Genomic DNA, 18,617 nt, shown 5'->3' on the forward strand with positions numbered 1-18,617 from the left:
GAATTGAGATTGTTATAGGTAGTCGGACCAGCAGGCTAAACTTAATTTTGTCAAAAATAAGTTTTATAATCATTTAGATGATATAATTTCTATTAACTGCTAAGAGTAGACATTATAACTGGAAAATGAAAATCTGAGCTACAAACCCCTTCAAGGCTTAACTAGTTACTTAGCAAGCAGTTAAAGAATAAACTGATTTAAATATCTATACGCTGACGTTTATTCAAAAAAGCTTTATCAAAAATGTTTTGCATATATTTGTCTTTTGGTTGCATTTTCTAATCTATAAAGTGATAAGAGCTATGCAAAACTTCATGTATAAAAAAAACCTGTAGTTGGATGAGTATAGCCACTACCTATCCTAAACACTTTAACAAAGAATAAACTAAATAAAGGTTAAAACAGTTTGTTGCACTACAGTCCAAAATTATAGTAAAAGAACAGAGATCAGCAACATAAATAGTAAGGTTTTCAAAACAGGCTGGCTGGAGTATGGATGTCACCATTCACCATTGTCAATACACTAAATTTTAGTCTCTTTTAATATTTCTTGTAGCTTCTAACACACATCTAATTTTTAAAAATCTGTATTTTATTAAAAGATGACAAAACAATCCAACTGTACTTCAAATCTATCAATATGCAAAAATGACTGCAGTAAGTACAATGCTGTCAGAGTAAAACCCTTCAAAACTCCTCTCTTTCCATTGGCCCAGAAGTCTGCCTCAATTATTGCCATTACAAGGTTTTGTTAAATATCTGTGAAACTGATTAAGTTATAACAATTTCTTTGTTTTTTATGGTCAGTTAGCTGTGGTAGCCATTATGAATCGAATTGATCTTAATACTTCAACAAAAGATAATCAAAAATGTGACCAAAAATGTGTATATCCAGTGAGTACTTTCTGAAATATCAATTAAAGAATTTAAAGCCTTTAGTAATGGGTGATACATATACTGTAGCTACTGTAGTACTTTTTTTACTTATTATCTATTTATGTAAGAGTGTATGTTTTATTACACAATTTATGCAATACCTTATAATAAGTCTGGTAGTGACCATACTTTCCAGACTTTGCAAAAATGTAAATAGAACAATGGGAAAATATTTTGAAGCAAGGTGTAAATAAAAATAACATTAAAGTTACATGTTGGCATATAGTTCCTTTTTTTTCTTTGCACATGAGTTTCAGTACAGCTCTTATCCTTTTATAGATTAAAAATGTAACCAAAAGACATGGATTGTTTTTAAATTACATAATAAAAAGTAATACTTTAAAAAAGTAAAAAAAAAACAAAACAAAACCCTTTTTTTTAAATAAATTTCTATTCTTTTGCTGTTTGCTAAGTACTGCACCTAGTGAAATGTTATGGACCTTTCCCACGGGCTCAACTTGGTTCCACTCGGGTCGACCTGGTGTGGGTTCAGTCCTTCCCTTGAGTGATCCCACCCACTTCCAGCTCTGTTCTTAGCACCTACTCAGTTGAGGTTTTAAGAGAACTTAAGCTATATATTTGTGGTCTGCCATCTTTTCTGATTTTGGAACACCTACTTCCTGACTCTGTCGATTTGACCAATTATGTTTTGTGAGTCCAACATGCCCGCTATACCCACTTTGATGAAGACACATCCTTTTGTGTTTTGCAGAGACCTCTGTTTGGGCAGAAGAACAGTTTGAATAAATATTGTAACTGCCTACCTGTTGACGATGTTGCAGAGGATGGCACTGACTGGCTACTGAAATTTGGCTGCATATGTGGAGGAGTGTATGTCTCATAACTTCGACCATTTACAGTTGGGCTGTTGGGCAACATGCAGGAATAGGAGGTCTGGTTTGATGCCTGAAAACACAATATTGATACTTATTAAGCATTTCCTTAAATCAAACAAAAGCCTAAAACATCACTCAGCCCCTTTGATGCCAGAGTTTTAATCTAAAATCAGCTTATGCTGAGAAATTTGGAGTTGTAGCTGTTTTGGTCAAACCTTGAAAATAACAATATCACAGATCTGTTAGTGCTTAGAGTATATATTGTGAATAAATTTCAGCTATTACAATGACAAAATTTTTGTTTAATAGTTTTATAATTGACTAAGTTATAGCTATTTTTGTGTTTACTAAGGTCAAGGTACTTTGTGATGACCATCTTGAATTAGGTTGTCTCCAAAAATAATCAGTTGTAGATGTTCGTATAATTTCACTATAAGAGATTGATAAAAATCTTTCCAGTGGTTCACAAGATATTTTTTTTAACATAACAGACATAACAGACAAACAAACACACACTAAGACACAGGCAAATTCAATTCCATTCCATTAAAAAGGTAAAAGGTCTTGGGACTCAGTAAGCAGGTTAAGTTAAAGATTATGACAGGGCAATTTAAAGAAAAGCTAAAAAGTATGGCTTCTTTGTCATCCTAATAAACTGCTGCAGCTGCTTTTCTCTGCTGTGGTACAGCTGGTGTACCACATTGTGCATTCATCTGTCGCAACATTCTCTATAATGCAGCAGTAAAAGTTCTGCAGCAGAGATGGGGGAAATTTAACCCTATTTAACGTTCTAAGAAAGAGATACTGATGGGCTTTTTTGATGATGTGAGTGGTGCTCACTGTCCAGTCTGAAGTCTGTCCAGATGTCTGAGGAACTTGAAGTCTGTAACTCACTTCTCCTCCTCTCATTGATCTGCAGTCCTGTGTGCATTGTGGTCCTCAGGTTCTGTAAATCAAAAATGACTTCTTTGGTTTTCCTGGTGTTGAGGTTGAAGTGGTTGTCTCTGTACCAGGATACCAGTGTCTGAATCTCTTCTTGGTATGGTGCTCGTTGTTGTTGCTGATCCCTCCCACAACACTCATATCATCAATTTGATCACCGTGTATGAGTTGTGGGTGACGACATAATAATTAGTGTACAGCATTAACAGGATGGTGCTCATCTTGATGTGTTGACGCCTGTTTGTGAGGAAGTTCTTGAGTTCTTGATCCACAAACTAAAGAAGGTTCTAAGCTCTAGTGTCTGTAGTTTGTTGACCAGACTGATGGGGCTGATGGAGTTGAATGCTGAGCTGAAGTCAACAAACAACATCCTGACATATGTGTTGGGGTTGACTCAGGGCAGTATACAAGGCTATCGAGATTGTTTCATCTGTGGATCTGCTGGGTCTGTAGGTAAACTGATGTTGATCAAGGCCAGGTGGAATGTGGTCTTTGATATGCTGCAGTACCAGTCACTCTATACACTTCATGATCACTGAAACCAGGGCCACAGGCCGGTAATCATTCAGACCTGTGATGGCAGAAGTTTTGGGCACAGGAATTATGGCAGCGGTTTTCAGGCAGGTAGGGACTGCGACTTGCTGCAGTGAGCTGTTGAAGAAGGTTGTGGATACTGCAGCAAGCTGATTGACACATAATTTCAGCAGTCTCCCTAGTACTCCATCTGGTACTGGTGCTTTGCTGGTGCTGATGCTGCACAATGGTATGGAGATGGAATGAAAGGGTAAAAAGGGATTCAGACTAAGCAACTGCAGAGAGCAGACAGAACAATAAAAGGGGTCATCCAAGAACCATTTCCAGAACAGCAGGACATATTTTCCAGAAGAAAACTGTAGAAACAGTCTCATAATCCTTGATTATATCCAGTCTTAGTATAAAATGCAAATAATCAAGACTGAGAAACAGAATAGTTAACACCTCTGAAGAATCATTATTCATGCACCTGTCTTGTCCTACACCAATCATAACCATGTTGGACAAAACATGAACAACTTATGAGCCATATGTGAATACTGTGCTACCACTGAAAGGTTGAGGACACCTTGGACAGGTTGCAAGTACATAACAGGGCTGCTTTCACTTGCTCTTAAGTCCAATTCAGAATTACCAACTAAACTAACATGAATGTAGTTGAAATACTGGGAAAAGCTGGAGTGCTCGGAGACCCATACATTTATGAAGAATACAAATACATTTCACAAAGACAGGGCTTGGCTGTTTTTTTAAATAAAACCCTTGCTCGGAGAAGAAAGAACTAATCACAGAATTAATGAGAAGCCTTGCTTCTAATTTCTCCCATTGTTTTTCAAGTTTGTGTTTCTTTAATGTTTACTTAATGTTTATGTTTAATGTGTATACAACCCTTGTGTGTTGACTAAGAGTAGAAATGAAAATAGTATTTTTATTGCATACAGTATTTTGAAAACAATGCATATGACTCACTATCACAATTAGTGCCAGGTAACATCCGCAAGTTATCAGTTGAAAGTGGGACAATTTCTTCACATCCTTAAGGGTCATAATGTACAAAGGCACTTTAGAGTTCTTCCTTAATCATGTACGCATCTATACAGTAACTAGTGCTCTCTCCTATGTCATTGCAGCCTGTGGCACTGAATGAGCTAGGTGCATTGGCCTGAGATGTACTTTTATACACACTATGAACTAATTCTGTATTGTAAAGTCTAGTAAAATATTCTTACTTGCATGGGCAGGCTGGGAGCCATGCTGAAGCTGGGCACTGCTGGTAGGCCATAGCTGTTGGACAAAACTGGATCTGATCTTGCCAAAATGGATCCTGAAGAAAATGAAACTAAACAGAGAGAGACAGAGATAAAAAAAATGTTTAGATAATTGTGTTAACAAAATATTTTAATTTTTCAGTGGCACTCATGTGTCTTTAATGTCTACAACAGTGGTTCTCAAGCTTTTTTGGTTTTGACCCACAAAATAAAAGTTGAAGACTTGTGACCACAACTATATTGCTAAAATATAGAAGATTTTCTATTAAGTAATTTAACAAAGAGCCTTTTCAAATGTGTTTTAATGCATTTATGACCAATAGCTTTTTTTTTAAAAAAAAATCTTTTTTGCAACAGCTAAGGCTAAATATGCTATCAGCAAATATTATTTGATTTCTGTAGGCCTTCTCAGTACCCTACACTTGGTGTTTCATGACTCTAAATGGGGTTCCAACCCCCACTTGGTAGCCTCCCCAACTGGTCTAGAAAACATGACATTTAAAAATATATATGTTATAATAAAACAGCTATTGGACTTTGGATGCTTCCGGTTGTTATTGTGATTGCTATCAGTGAAAGTGTAAATGTTGTTATATATTATATATGCTAAGCAGCACCTGGTGAAGTCAGTTGTGGTAGAGATTGGCAAGCAGTGGTGCTAAAGCTGCTGCAGATAGGAATATGGCTGGAGGAGTTGGACAACTGTCGACGCTGATTCCTTAACTTTTCTTCTCTTCTCCACTTTGCTCGTCTGTTTGAAAACCAAACCTGAAAATGCCAAAATAATAAAAAAAAAACCATAGTTAAAAGATGGATTATTATTAATTCAAGTCTAGCCCTCTTTCTACTTTTGAACCATTACATGCTGGATTTGATGCTTTGCTGAGTATCACATTACCTTCAGCCACACTTTGATATGCAGTTAAAATAGAAAGCAACACTTGAATCATTGATTGGAAACTGACCAGTCAGTGGCCATTGTTACTGTATGTAAACAGTCTTTCTTTGGTCTAGTGTTCTAGAAATACAGAAGCCAAACTGAGAAGAGCTGGAAATGGGTTTGAGATACCCACAAACCTTGGCAACTATTTTAAAATAATTTATCACACAAAGTTTTTGAACATGCTAAACTTTCACATGACAGGACTGTGAGGACTCAGGGAAAGAAATTAAGAACCCCTATGCAAGTTTCAACATATTTAGGAGATTTTCTCGCAAATGCTGTCACCATTTAGTGTCCTATAGTTGCAGCCAAAAAAAACACTGGCTTTAGAATTCCCTGTCCCCAACCTCCTGTAGCACATACAAAGAACTGTACTGAAGATCTTTTTTGAAGATTTCTTGAACAGAGGACTCCTCCTGATGTTCCCAGTGTACCTTTACTACTTGTTTGGGCTACAAGGTCTGTCCAGCTTTCTTACCTGTCACCAGATTCAACACCTCATTAAGCCTCTCTACCTGAGTGTCTGATGATATATCTATAAAATTATTCATCGACTACCAGCTGTTTTAAGTTTTCAACATTGTTTACTATAGTGGAAAGAGGAGTTATTTAAAATTGGCTTGAAATATTTTATACTTCTTGTCAGACTAATAACAATTGACAAATTTCTTTTGAAAGTCATCTTTATAGGTCACATGTCAGGTATTAATAGAACAAGCTGTACCTTACAGTATTTCTGTCATTGATACTTAAACTTCTTTCATCAATTTGAATAAGTGATAAATGTATCTACTTTTTCTGTGAAACGCTGAACCCTCTCGTGACCTCTGGGTCAAATTGACTTAAAGTTACTAGGGCTTCTCTGCCTCTCTTTGTGTCTCTCTATTTTGAGGGCTTCAGGAGGATTAAGATCCCTTATTTATTTCTTTTAATGGTCAAGTAACACAATGCCATTTTTACATAGTTAGTTATTATTCTATATAATCTATATTCTGTTTCAAAAAGAATAACCTTTTGCATCTCCTTGCATGTATAAATAAAGTCTAAAAAAACAATAATTTCTACAACTTACCTGTATTCTTGCTTCAGGAAGATCTATTTTGTTAGCAAGCCGTTCACGAGCAAACACATCTGGATAGTGAGTCCTTTCAAATTCTAGAAAAGAAATCATTTTAAAGCATGTCATTAGCGTTGATTTACTGTCCGAAGCAGTTCATCTGGTCACAGTTCAGAAATAATGCCATTTTTGGTGATCAGTTTTCAATGGGGATATGGTACTCTAATGGACTACCTGCGTATTGTATATCTGAAGAATAAGTACAGGTGAAAACAACTTATTTACAAATTATTACCAGAATAATTTACATGGAACAGTGCAAACTAATGCAAATTTGATTTAGGTGTCAACCTGCCCAGGTTCAGGTATTCAGGATGTACTTTTTGGTTACAAAAACAACTGTTTTCTAGTTTTACTTTGAAAACAAACTTCTACCTTAAGATAAATAAAGACTTTTAAGTTTAACTTGATTCATTTTTTATGGTTTAGGATATATTATTGTGAGTGACATGTCACAGCTCCACTGTTCCTGCCACGCCTTCTGCTTCCATGACACAGCCTCTCTGCTCTAGCTCTAGTTCTACTCACAGCCCTCAGCGGTCTTACCTGCCCCAAGCTTTGTCCTGCTCCACGAAAAGAGTGCAGATCTGGGAACTAGTGTTCCTATTAGCTTAGCGCCTATAATAAACACCTTAAAACTTTGCCATTGTCTGCCTGAACTGAATCCGGTCTCACCAAGCCTTGTCATGACAAAGATATTTTAAAGTCAATCATGTAGCCAAGTAAAAAAATAAGGAAACTCTGATCATATCTAAAGCCAATGGATTCCTAAAATGTCTCCAACATTTGCAGTAGTTCTCAGTTTACAGTGCCTATAAAATGTATACATTCCTTTGAATGCTTTTATTGCTGTCATAAATGTGAAATCTGTGCTGAAAGAGGAAATAGAGAAGTTGTGGAAAGTCAAGGCCTAAGTGGTATCAGTGGTCATCGAAGCACTCGGTGCTGTGACCCCAAACTGGAAGAGTGGCTCCAACAGATCAACAACGTCAGAGATTTTTGTGCAGAAGAGTGCAGTCCTTGAAACAGCTAAGATACTGAACAGAACCCTCAAGCTCCCAGGCCTTTGGTAGAGGACCTGAGAGTCCATTGCAACCCAGCTAGTGAGGTGTTGTACTTTTGGCTGTTTTTGTGTTGTGGGGTGAAGTGTAGTGTGGTTACGTAGGTAGTTCCCTTTCAGTCGATTCACTCAGTACAACACATGTACTATGGGATATCACGCACCCGCGTGTCCTGGCTGAAGACATCTTTAATCACGCCTTTAGGCAAATGACGTGATGACAACAAGTGACAGGCCCCGCCTGCACTATGTAACCGTCCGTCATCAATGTGGAGTGGCCTTGTCCCCCTCCTGCTCAGAAACCGTTGCGGTTTGCCGGGTTTTACCTCCCGGCGTCTGCCCATCTTCCCAGATTTTGTTTTGGAACTGACGCCCTTGTGGAACAAACTGCTGTTCACCCACGTTACAGTACCTGGCTACGGACGGTATCCGGATCTGGAAGGCGCTGAGAAAACCAGGCTGATAAATATTCCACCCTTGGAGCCATCCCTGGCAGTGTATTTGGCGCCGTCCCACAACCATGGCGTGAGTAGCCCCACATCCCTTCCGTCCAAGCACTGTAGATTTTCTGTTGCGCAACTGGAAAAAAATCTACAGAGGTCAAGCGACCAGTGCTCGAGCTCTTAGCTCCATCTCTATTCTCAAGTACAAATTTAAAATGGTAACACTCAAACATCTTCTAAATGCTGTCGGGCCGGGCGATTGGTTTACAACAATCGATCTCACGGACGCTTACTTTCATGTAGCAATACACCCGGACCACAGACCGTTTCTGAGGTTTCCTTTCAAGGGCCTAGCCTACGAGTACGTAGTACTGCCCTTCGGACTGTCTCTTGCGTCCCAAACCTTTACAAAATGTGTGGAGGTGGCGTTAGCTCCCCTCAGAGAAAAAGGAATCTGTATTTTAGGTTATCTGGATGAATGGCCTCTGATGGCCAGCTCCAGAAAGCAGGTGACAGAACAACTGTCTCAGGTCCAGTCACACATTCAAGCGCTAGGCTTTTCGGTGAACTTTCAAAAAAGCTCGCTGACTCCCAGTCAGCAGTTTTCATTTCTCAGGCTGGAAATATGTTCCCTGTCGAGCAGAGCTCGTCTCTCAGAACACAGAGTCGCCGCATTTCACCGCTGCCTCACTCAGTTTCAGTTGGGATGCAAACTGCGTTTCCAGATGATCTTACAGGTGATGGGCATGATGGCGTCCATGATCGCAGCAGTGCCACTCGGACTGCTGAAAATGCGTCCGTTTCAGCGCTGGACTCGTTCTCATGGGGTGTGTTTGTCACGTCACCTCCACAGAAAGCTAACAGTAACCACCTCTTGCATGCTGGCTCTCAGACCTTGAAGGGAGCCCGGCCTGTTGTGCCAAGGTGCACCAATAGGGAGAGTGTCCTTTCACAAGGTGGTGACCACAGATGCCTCCCTGATGGGGTGGGGGGCTCTGTGTGATGGTGTGGCGGTGAGGGGAGTTTGGACACAGGCACAATCCAAGCTTCACATAAACCACCTAGAGCTATTAGCAGTCTTGCTGGCTCTGAGAGGCTTTTGTCAAGTTCTGACAGACCATCATGTTCTGATCAGAACAGACAACATGACTGTGATTTCATACATCAACAGACAAGGGGGGACACGTTCACTTCCCCTGTTAAAACTGTCTCACACTCTCTTGCAGTGGTGCAGCATACATTTTCTGTCCATCAGGGCCACTCACGTTCCTGGATGGCTGAACTTGGGTGCAGATTTGCTCTCCAGAGGTGGACCTCTGGTGAGAGAATGGAGGCTTCACCCCTCAGTGGTGGCTCAGATATGGTGTCTGTTTGGCGAAGCGATGGTGGATCTCTTTGTCACCAGGGCCAACACCCACTTCCCTCTGTTCTTTTCCATAACGGATCAGAACGCTCCACTGGGGGTGGATGCGCTAGCCCACCCATAGCCCAATGCACTACTGTATGCATTTTCCCCAGTGGAAATGATACTGCCTATATTAGAGAGGGTGCGCAGACAGGGTCTGTCTCTGATTTTGGTGGCACCCCGGTGGCCAGCAAAGTCATGGTATGCCGAGATAATCAGCCTACTGGCAGCGGAGCCCTGGCAACTCCCGGTCCGTCAGGATCTCCTCACTCAGGCAGGAGGGGAGATTCTTCATCCACATCCAGAGCTGTGGAATTTGCATGCCTACCTGCTGAGAGGTCCAGCTTGTTAGCTAAAGGTCCCCCCCCCCACCCCACCCCCACCCCGCTGTAGTGGCAACAATCCAGAGTGCAAGGGCATCCTCTACTAGAGGCTTATATGCCTACAAGTGGCAAGCTTTTGAGCGGTGGTATGAAATCAAGCACATTGTCCCATTTCAGTGCTCAATGGTGGATGTTTTAACATTCCTGCAGGAGCTGTTGGATAAAGGGCTCTCCTTTTCAACAATAAAAGTTTACCTGGCAGCTATTTCTGCCTGCCATGTTGGTTTCAATGGGGAGACGCCAGGAGCTCATCCCCTGGCTGTGCATTTTTTAAAAAGGGGTCTGTAGACTGAGACCCGTGATTAAACCCAGTGTCCCTCCCTGGAACCTTACTGTGGTTCTTGAGGCTCTCTGTGATCCTCCATTTGAACCTTTGGAGTCAGTGGATATGAAGTTTCTTTCATATAAGGTTGCTCTGCTTCATGCTCTGACAACTGCAAAGCGGGTTGGAGACCTCCATGCTTTGTCAGTGAATCCCTCCTGCATTCAGTTTTCACCTGATGGCTCCAAGGTCATTCTGCGACCAAACGCAGCGTATCTCCCTAAGGTTATACCTGCAGACTACAGCTCCATGACTATTCAGCTCTCAAGTTTTTACCCACCGCCTTTTGCATCTGAGAAGCAGAGGAGGTTGCATTCCTTGTGTCTTTTACATGCACTGCACATTTACGTTGTCCGCACAAGACACTTGAGATTGTGTGATCAGCTGTTTGTGTGTGTTGCTAACCCAGGCAAGGGCAAGGCTCTGTCTAGACAGAGACTCTCCCACTGGATTGTGGGAGCTATATCTCTAGTTTACAACAGCAGGGGGCTCCCAATCCTGTATGGTGTGAGAGCGCACTCCACCAGGGGTGTAGCAACATCCTGGGCTCTGTTTAAAGGTGTACCCATGAGTGATATCTGTGCTGCGGCCAGCTGGTCCTCACCACACACTTGTTTGGTTTTATCGTTTGGATTTGACAGCCTCACTCTGTTCTTTCTGCTGGGTCTAAGGTGTCGCACTAGTGTGCTGTATTAATCCAGGTTTGATGGCTTATCTGGGGGGCGTTTATATTTGTCCTATAGTACATGTGTTGTACCGAGTGAATCAACGGAAAGGGAACGTAATGTTATGCATATAACTACTGTTCCCTGAAGGAGAGGAACGAGGTACAACACATGGCTGCCCCGCTGCTCAGCTGGGCTCGGTGAAGAGCGGCTATTGAACTGAGGAATGACTGTGATGACGGACGGTTACATAGTGCAGGCGGGGCCTGTCACTTATCGTCATCACGTCATTTACCTAAAGGCATGATTAGAGGTGTCTTCAGCCAGGACACACAGGGGTGTGATATCCCATACTACATGTGTTGTACCTCGTTCCTCTCCTTAGGGAACCGTAGTTAAATGCATAACATTACATTTTAAAATCATAAGTACCTTTCTCAAGTGCTTCTATTTGGTCCTGTGTAAAAGATGTTCTGTTTCTTTGCAGTTTCCTTTTCAGCTGTAGCCTCATCTGAGTCTCTTCTGAGTCTTCACCATTGGAACTAAGTGATATGTTGTTTTTGCCTCCTCCTGTCTGAGGACAACCTGCACCAACGAAGAAGGAGAAAAAAGAATGGAAGCAGAAAGACAGGGTTAAAAACAAGAATTTCAGGTAATTCAGTCAAGTTAGTAATAATTTAATTCAGCAGTACTGTGAAATTCCTAGTATGATGATTGTTTATAGTTAGAAAACAGCGACAGAATTTAAGCTCAAGAACAAGAATGCAAATGATCATTTTGTATATTAAAGTTTAAAAAGTATAATATAAGATAACAGTTTTGCTGACTGCCACAAAGTACATATTTCAGAAATATTGGTAAAAATCAGGAATGAGCAGTGATTTTTGAATATTCTAAGTCCAGTTAAATCAGGCAAATTGAAGAACTAACTGTCAGGATATGGGTTTTTGTTGACACACCCATGACACTAACAGACTAGTCTGGTAATTTATGAAGTGGTGTGCTATTAAATAGTTATCAATAGTTAGTACTTCATGAGCAGTGACATCAGTCAGAAGAGTGCAGAAGTCTTCCTCCATGCTAGGCTAATAGATAGGGAAATGAGGGCAACATTTACAAACAACTCTTTCCTAAAAACAACAGACTGGTATGAAAAACTGCTACATTAGCTAATATAAAATCTTTATACTTATGCATGACATTATTTAGTTTGTCACTGTTTTCTTAGCTGAACAACATTTGTGTGACTATTCTCAAGCTGCTAAATGAAATTTTTGGCTGACCAAACATGCTGATTAGGCAGACTGATACATTTGTGATAATGTGTTCAGATACTATCTTTCTTTGCTTCTTGTTTGTCGGGACTATTACTAAGATGCAGTTCAAAAAAATGTGCACCCACTCTGGGAGAGGTGATCACCTGTAAATGACGTAATAATCATCAGTCCAAACCCGTCTACACCCCTATTATCTTACCAACCTGGTATTTGATTAATGATACGTGTAATATTGCATATTTAGACATAACAGATGACCAGTAACACAATTACACTGTTTATTCATACATACATACATACATACATACATACACAGACACCAAAATGTGGAAGCAATGTGTGTAAAACTCCACTTTTTCTGCTTCAACTGAAAAATGAGAAGTGGCAGCCTGGTGATGTTTGTGATATGGACTTTATTAATTGATCATCAGAACCTGTGATCACCTCCACAAAAGGAGAAATTTTGAAGTTTGCTGATTTAAGGAACAAAGACGTAAGCAACAATCTTAGAGAGCCAACTGTTGCTGTGCATCAACTTCCTCCATTGGAACAGTGAAAATGAACACAAGAGCAAATGATTTGAAGCCCAATAATCTTTAAAGAGAATAATTATTCAGAAATGGGAAATACTAAGGGCAGTTAACAATCTTTACACATTCACAAATATAAATTTCTCCAAACTTCAATAAATTAGCTACTATTAATTTTGTCTGTCTGATGAAGTAAATGTGATTAGATACAACAGATTTCATTCATCTAAACTTCTATAATTGAAGATACACATCTTTATGAATCTTTTCACACATTTTAAAGTGGGTTGTGATTTGTTACTTAAATATTTAGTTCTCTTTTAATTTACATAATCCTTGCACTTTGTGCAGAAATGCATCAAACTGATTAAAGGAAGTGTGTTACTAAAGAGGCTCCTGGCATACTTTATAAAAATAATGTTTATTGAACATATAAATCAAAGATATTTTTCTGGTCTGCTTCTGATTGGATCAGATTTAGGGGATCAAGTGATGCATGACTCATGAGGAACAATGACTGGATAAAAATTAGGCACAAGTCAAGCGCTTTGGCTCTTTAAAAAGCACTCTTGTGATAATGTTAGCGTCACTTCAGCAAACTCTACCGCATGAAAACAGATCAGGTGAAACAAGACATTTATTAAAGACTCTGCAACTTTAAAAGTTGAGTAAAACATTCTACTGAAAAAATAATAAAGCTACATCTTTTTATGTGACACGGTTCCAAGAACAACCCCACTTACAACATGTTAGTTCCATGTTAAAGCTGCATAATAAAGAACCTCTGGTGAAAAAAAGTAAATATCACTGTAAATAAAATAACAGACACAACACCAGTTTACTGATGATCTTAATCAGTAAGTCAAGTAGTACCCCATTACAATACAATACATTTCACACTATATTCAATTTAGTAATTATGAAATATAATGTGAATTTACAGTTCACATATGTGAAGCACTTATATTTTACAATAGGACTGTTTCTTTGCTGCCATTTAAAACCATAGATTGAAACACTGGACCAAACTTAGCGTCTCAAATGTTGAAGCCGAAAGGGGAACTGTGGCCAAACAGGCTCATCCCAGTACAAGTTTAAAGTCCTGCCCCTCCATGTAAATGAACAGGAAATTGCACTTTTAAAAAAAAAGAAAAAAAACCCACCTTAGACTATTTTTTTTTTAGGTGCGTACTCTCGTTGATTCACATTGTTCTTACCTTGCTGCACATTTAGCTGTGATTAGTTATTTAGCTTAGAGGAAAGGTCATCTGACACCATGATTGTGAGTGGGGAAGTAGGTGAGACTTAAAACTCCACATCGCTAGTGTACAAAAAATACAACACAGCAGCTCTTGTAAACCATGTCCTGCTAGTTTCATCTCTGACCAATGAAAAAAGGTGGGGACATGAGGTCTAGTACCATAATGTTGATGTATAAAACACGAGGTACTATATTTTATAAGTCTAGAAATCTTTTTGGTGATAAATGACTTATAGACAGAGTTTTAAGCGTTTTAATCATTTTAATAAAGCATTAAATGTTATGTTAAACTAAAACTCTTGTGTCAAATTCATGAAATGTAGTATAATAGATTGCATTGTTAAAATTTTATCAGTGCACCATATAATAACACATTTTTAGTCAAGTAATGTGGTTACATTGTAAAACATCAAATTTGGAACAATAAAAAAACAAAGTTTGAATAAAATAGAACAAAATGAAAAAATTATCAAATTTTATAGGGCTCCATATATGTACAAGAGTACCTCTCTTCACTCCTCATGTTCTTCAGTAAATAAAGGTTACTTGTCTACAGAATTATGTCCAAGTATTGTTTTTCACAGTAGGTAGATAGGAAGGAGCTTTATTAGTTTGTAATTTACTAATTGCTGGTATTACAGTATTTCATGAATGGCGGTGGGTGGGGGTGATGCACTGGTAGCGGAGTACCAACCCTTTTTTCCCCACTTCAAGCACTGCTTTCAACCCACTAACAAATAAAATTTGTTTATTTTCCCGTGACTATGTGTCATTATTGTAAATTTCAGTTGATGTACTTGAATGTTCACAACTATCATTTGCAAAGTGCAAAGTGTAGTCAGTATAAATTAAATTATGATTCAGAATAATGCATATTGGTTAAAGAAACTAATCAGATTGGATCTCTTCAACATATGATCTCTGAGCAGACAGGAGCTTGACTCCTATTCCCTGTGGTACTCAGGTTTTTGTGGCACTAACCTAATTATTCATTATCCCCAAAAGATAGAGGCTGCAAAACAGAATGAAGCCTTTGCTCAGTGTCATAGTCAGTCAGGCAGAAAAAGAGGCAAATAGGAGCAGACACTCCTCTCCCTTATTCAGTCACACACACACAAACATACACATGCACAAACATGTTTTTTTCCGATGGGGAGGCGGTGCAGCATCGCTTTGTTTCATTGTTATAATCCCAGGTTGATGAAGGAGGAGAAGCAGCATATGAGCCTACCCCACACAACAACTGTGGCCTTTAACCACACAATCTGACACAAATCCAAAATTCTCAGGTCTAAATCATGTAAGAGCATTATTTTTTCCTGAATATCTCTTTTTACAAGCGCATACCGTAGTCTTCACATTTAGATTCATATTCATTTGAGCCCTGACATTTAAACGAATTAAACAATGTTTAAAAAAATCACAGGTCAAATACAGCACATTGATTAAAACAACAAATCACTGAAATTTGCCAAACACACTGAGCCCTGCACGTATCAGGTGTGTCAATGAAAACAGAGTTTGCAGTGAGCAACAACAACAACAGCGAAAAAGACTTCATACCTCTTGAATTTTTCCACATTTTGTCACATTCCAAACACAAGTTTTTACTTGGATCACCACAAGTAGCACATAATTGTGAAGTGGAAGGAAAATAATTCATGGTCTTCAAAATCTTTGACAAATAAAAATCTGAAATGTGTGGTGTGCATTTATATTCAGCCCAATCCAGAGCAACCAGCTGCCTTCAGACATTACCTGTGTATGAATTAATCTTAGTATAAATCCAGCTGTTCTGTGAAGAACAGAGGTTTGTTACAGAACATCAGTGATCAAACATCATCATGAAGATTAAAGAACACACCAGATATGTCAGGGATAAAGTTGCTCAGAGGTTTCAGCAGTAACAGGTTATAAAATAACATCCATACGTTTGAACCTCTCACAGAGCTCTGTTCAATCCATCACCTAAAAAATGAAAAAAATAACTGCAAACCTACCAAGACCGTCTACCTAAACTGTCAGGCTGGGCAGAGAGCATTAATCTAAGACACACGTGTCAAACTTCATTCCTTGAGAGCCGCTCTCCTGCATGTTTTAAATGTGTTCTTGCTTTAAAACACCTGCTTTAAATGAATGACTTGTGGATGTGTTTCTGCTTGATAATTTGGTGAAGACGTAATTAAACCATTTGAATCAGGTGTGTTGGAGCAGAAAAACCTAAAACCTCCAGGACAGTAGTCCTTGAGGCCTGGAGTTTGACACTCCTTATCTAGGAGATCCACAGTTCAGTTGAGACAATCTACCCACAGGACAATGATTAATCATGCGGTACACAAATCTAATGTGGTAAAATGGTAAGAAGTTCATTGTTGAGAGAACATCATAAGAAGTCTAATTTGCAGTTTGCCTCAAGCCATGTAGCAGCTGCTCTGCTCAGAACAGACCAAATCTGAATTTTTTTGGAATAAATTAAAATTTTTAAAACACTGCACATGGCCCTGAACACACCATCCGCACTGTGAAACATGATGGCAGCAGCATCATGCTATGAGGATGCTTTTTTTTCAGCAGGGACAGGGATCCTGGTCAAAGTTAATGGAAAGATGGATGGAGCAAAATACAGGAGGGCCAATCTTGGTCCAAACTTTTTGAAAGATTTAAACTGCTCTTGACTTAATCAAATATATGTCAAATTATTGTTTATTTCAAATGACACACACCTTTATTAGATGTATTGAACTTATTTATTGTTAGTAATCTGATTTAATCATTGGTGGAGATGTGGGGCTCAGCCACTAGTGAGGCAGAGCTTCTCATTATATTTTGGTGGTCAGAAGAGTGTGTGGGTTTTACTGATGCCATATTACTGCTGTGTGTTTTGTACTTTATAAAATTATTTGTAACAACAACAAATTATTCTGGAATTTTCCCACTTAGGGACAAATAATTTGATTCTATTCTGGTCTTGCTTTCGCAATATTTGCCCCTAATATCAATTGTGACAGAAATTATCCAAAGTCTTAAATAAATGGGAACCATACTCAAACGCTCATAAAAAGCAGTTCTTGTAAAGAAGGAGAACACTGAGAGAGGCCACCAAGACACCTGTTAGAACTCTGAAGGAGTTCCAAGCTTCAGCAGGTGAGATGGGAGAGAATGAGCTACAACAGCTGCTGTAGAGTGGCAAAGAGAAAGCCACTGTTGACTGTCTGACCTGGGAATGCCTTGGGATTCCCCAGGAGCTAGAGAATGTCACTGGGTTAGAAGTATGCCTGGGTTTACCTCCTGGGTCTGTTGTCCTGGCGACTCAACCACAAATAATTGGGAGAAGATAGACGGATGGCTGTTTCTAAACCCCTTTTTCACATTTGGTATAGCAATGACTTCTGTTCTACCAGGGCTGAGCAGTAACATGTTACATATAAGGACATTACATAATTTAACTACAAAATAAAAGTAACTTTAATTTGGTACAGTTACTGAAAAAAATATGTAATAAACTATAGTTACTGAAGAAAATATTTATGATTACAATACTAGCTAAGCTCAAATAACTATCTTTATTTTGTTGCAAAACCAATGTACATACCAGACTGGTCCATGTGTATATGTGTGTTTGTGTGTGTCACATGTTAAGACACAACAACTTTGTTTTTTGTATCAGGTGAGATTAAATAACTTGTTGCCAGTGGAAACAGAATCATGGCAGCTTTTTTCTAAAGGGAAAGTGTTTTTCTTGTGTGGCATAATAAAAATGCAGTGTTATTTCAGATGGGCATTGCTGTAACCTAAACATCTTACCATTGTTGGAGATTGTAGCCCTGGTATACCACCCCGAGCGTCCTCCCCATGTGGTTTGTACATTGAGCAGCTTGAGTTTGTCAAACATTTCTTCAGATCCTACTGTCCCCATTTGTTGCTTGTCCGTGGCCAAATTTCTGAGTACTCTATTTATTGAGGAAACCTGAGGATAAACAGAAAAGCATAAGAGAAATCTTTCTTTTAAGTCACTAGTGTGAAGTATATTATAAAAGTGTATTAGGGTCATTAAAGAGAAAAAAACAAACTGAGGAGGATTTTTTTGTTTGTTTCTTAGTTTGGAAATTAAAGTTCTTATATTGAGAATAAAGCTGAAATGTTGAGAATAAAATCTAAATAATATTTAAAAAATGAGCCCAGGGAAGCTCCTGAATCTGACTGGTTTTCTTAATTTTTTCATTCTCATTGTAGCCAAGTGTTCTGCGTGCATTTTTACTGGGAAAACTACACCAACACAAAGCTTCCTCTTAAACCAATCAGAGGAACAGTTTTACTCCTGTAACTGTGGTATCACAACAGCAGAACTTCCTTCAGTCCTTCACAATAAGAGTCACACACATACCCAGTTGAAGTTAAAATATTCTTAAAACATCTGAAGCCTATTGTTAAAAAAGTTTATTATTATTATTCTCTGGTAAAAAACATACTGCAGCATAAACCGCTAAGAATTTTGAGAACTTTCTTCAAGGTTGTTTTCAGCTCAAACCCAAGTTACAGTGTTTGAATAACAAGAATGTTCTCCATCCATCCATCCATTCTCTTCCGCTTATCCGGGGTCGGGTCGCGGGGGCAGCAGCCTAAGCAGGGAGACCCAGACTTCCCTCTCCCCAGCCACTTGGGCCAGCTCCTCCGGGGGAATCCCAAGGCGTTTCC

The 18,617-nt window shown here is 39.1% G+C and overlaps 1 protein-coding gene across 1 annotated transcript in view; it reads right to left on the minus strand.

Moving 5' to 3' along the window:
• Positions 1-18,617, minus strand: part of LOC108250408 (paired box protein Pax-6) — a 37,614-nt gene that overhangs the window by 2,234 nt on the left and 16,763 nt on the right. Inside the window, exons 5-10 of the mRNA XM_017440280.3 lie at positions 17,727-17,889; positions 11,287-11,439; positions 6,532-6,614; positions 5,134-5,284; positions 4,478-4,587; positions 1,701-1,842 (exon numbers count right to left, since the gene is read on the minus strand). Coding sequence (XP_017295769.1) covers positions 1,701-1,842; positions 4,478-4,587; positions 5,134-5,284; positions 6,532-6,614; positions 11,287-11,439; positions 17,727-17,889 — 802 coding nt within the window. The remainder of the gene's footprint in view (positions 1-1,700; positions 1,843-4,477; positions 4,588-5,133; positions 5,285-6,531; positions 6,615-11,286; positions 11,440-17,726; positions 17,890-18,617) is intronic.

The sequence above is a fragment of the Kryptolebias marmoratus genome, linkage group LG11, assembly GCF_001649575.2.
Source record: "Kryptolebias marmoratus isolate JLee-2015 linkage group LG11, ASM164957v2, whole genome shotgun sequence".
Lineage (NCBI taxonomy): Eukaryota > Metazoa > Chordata > Actinopteri > Cyprinodontiformes > Rivulidae > Kryptolebias > Kryptolebias marmoratus.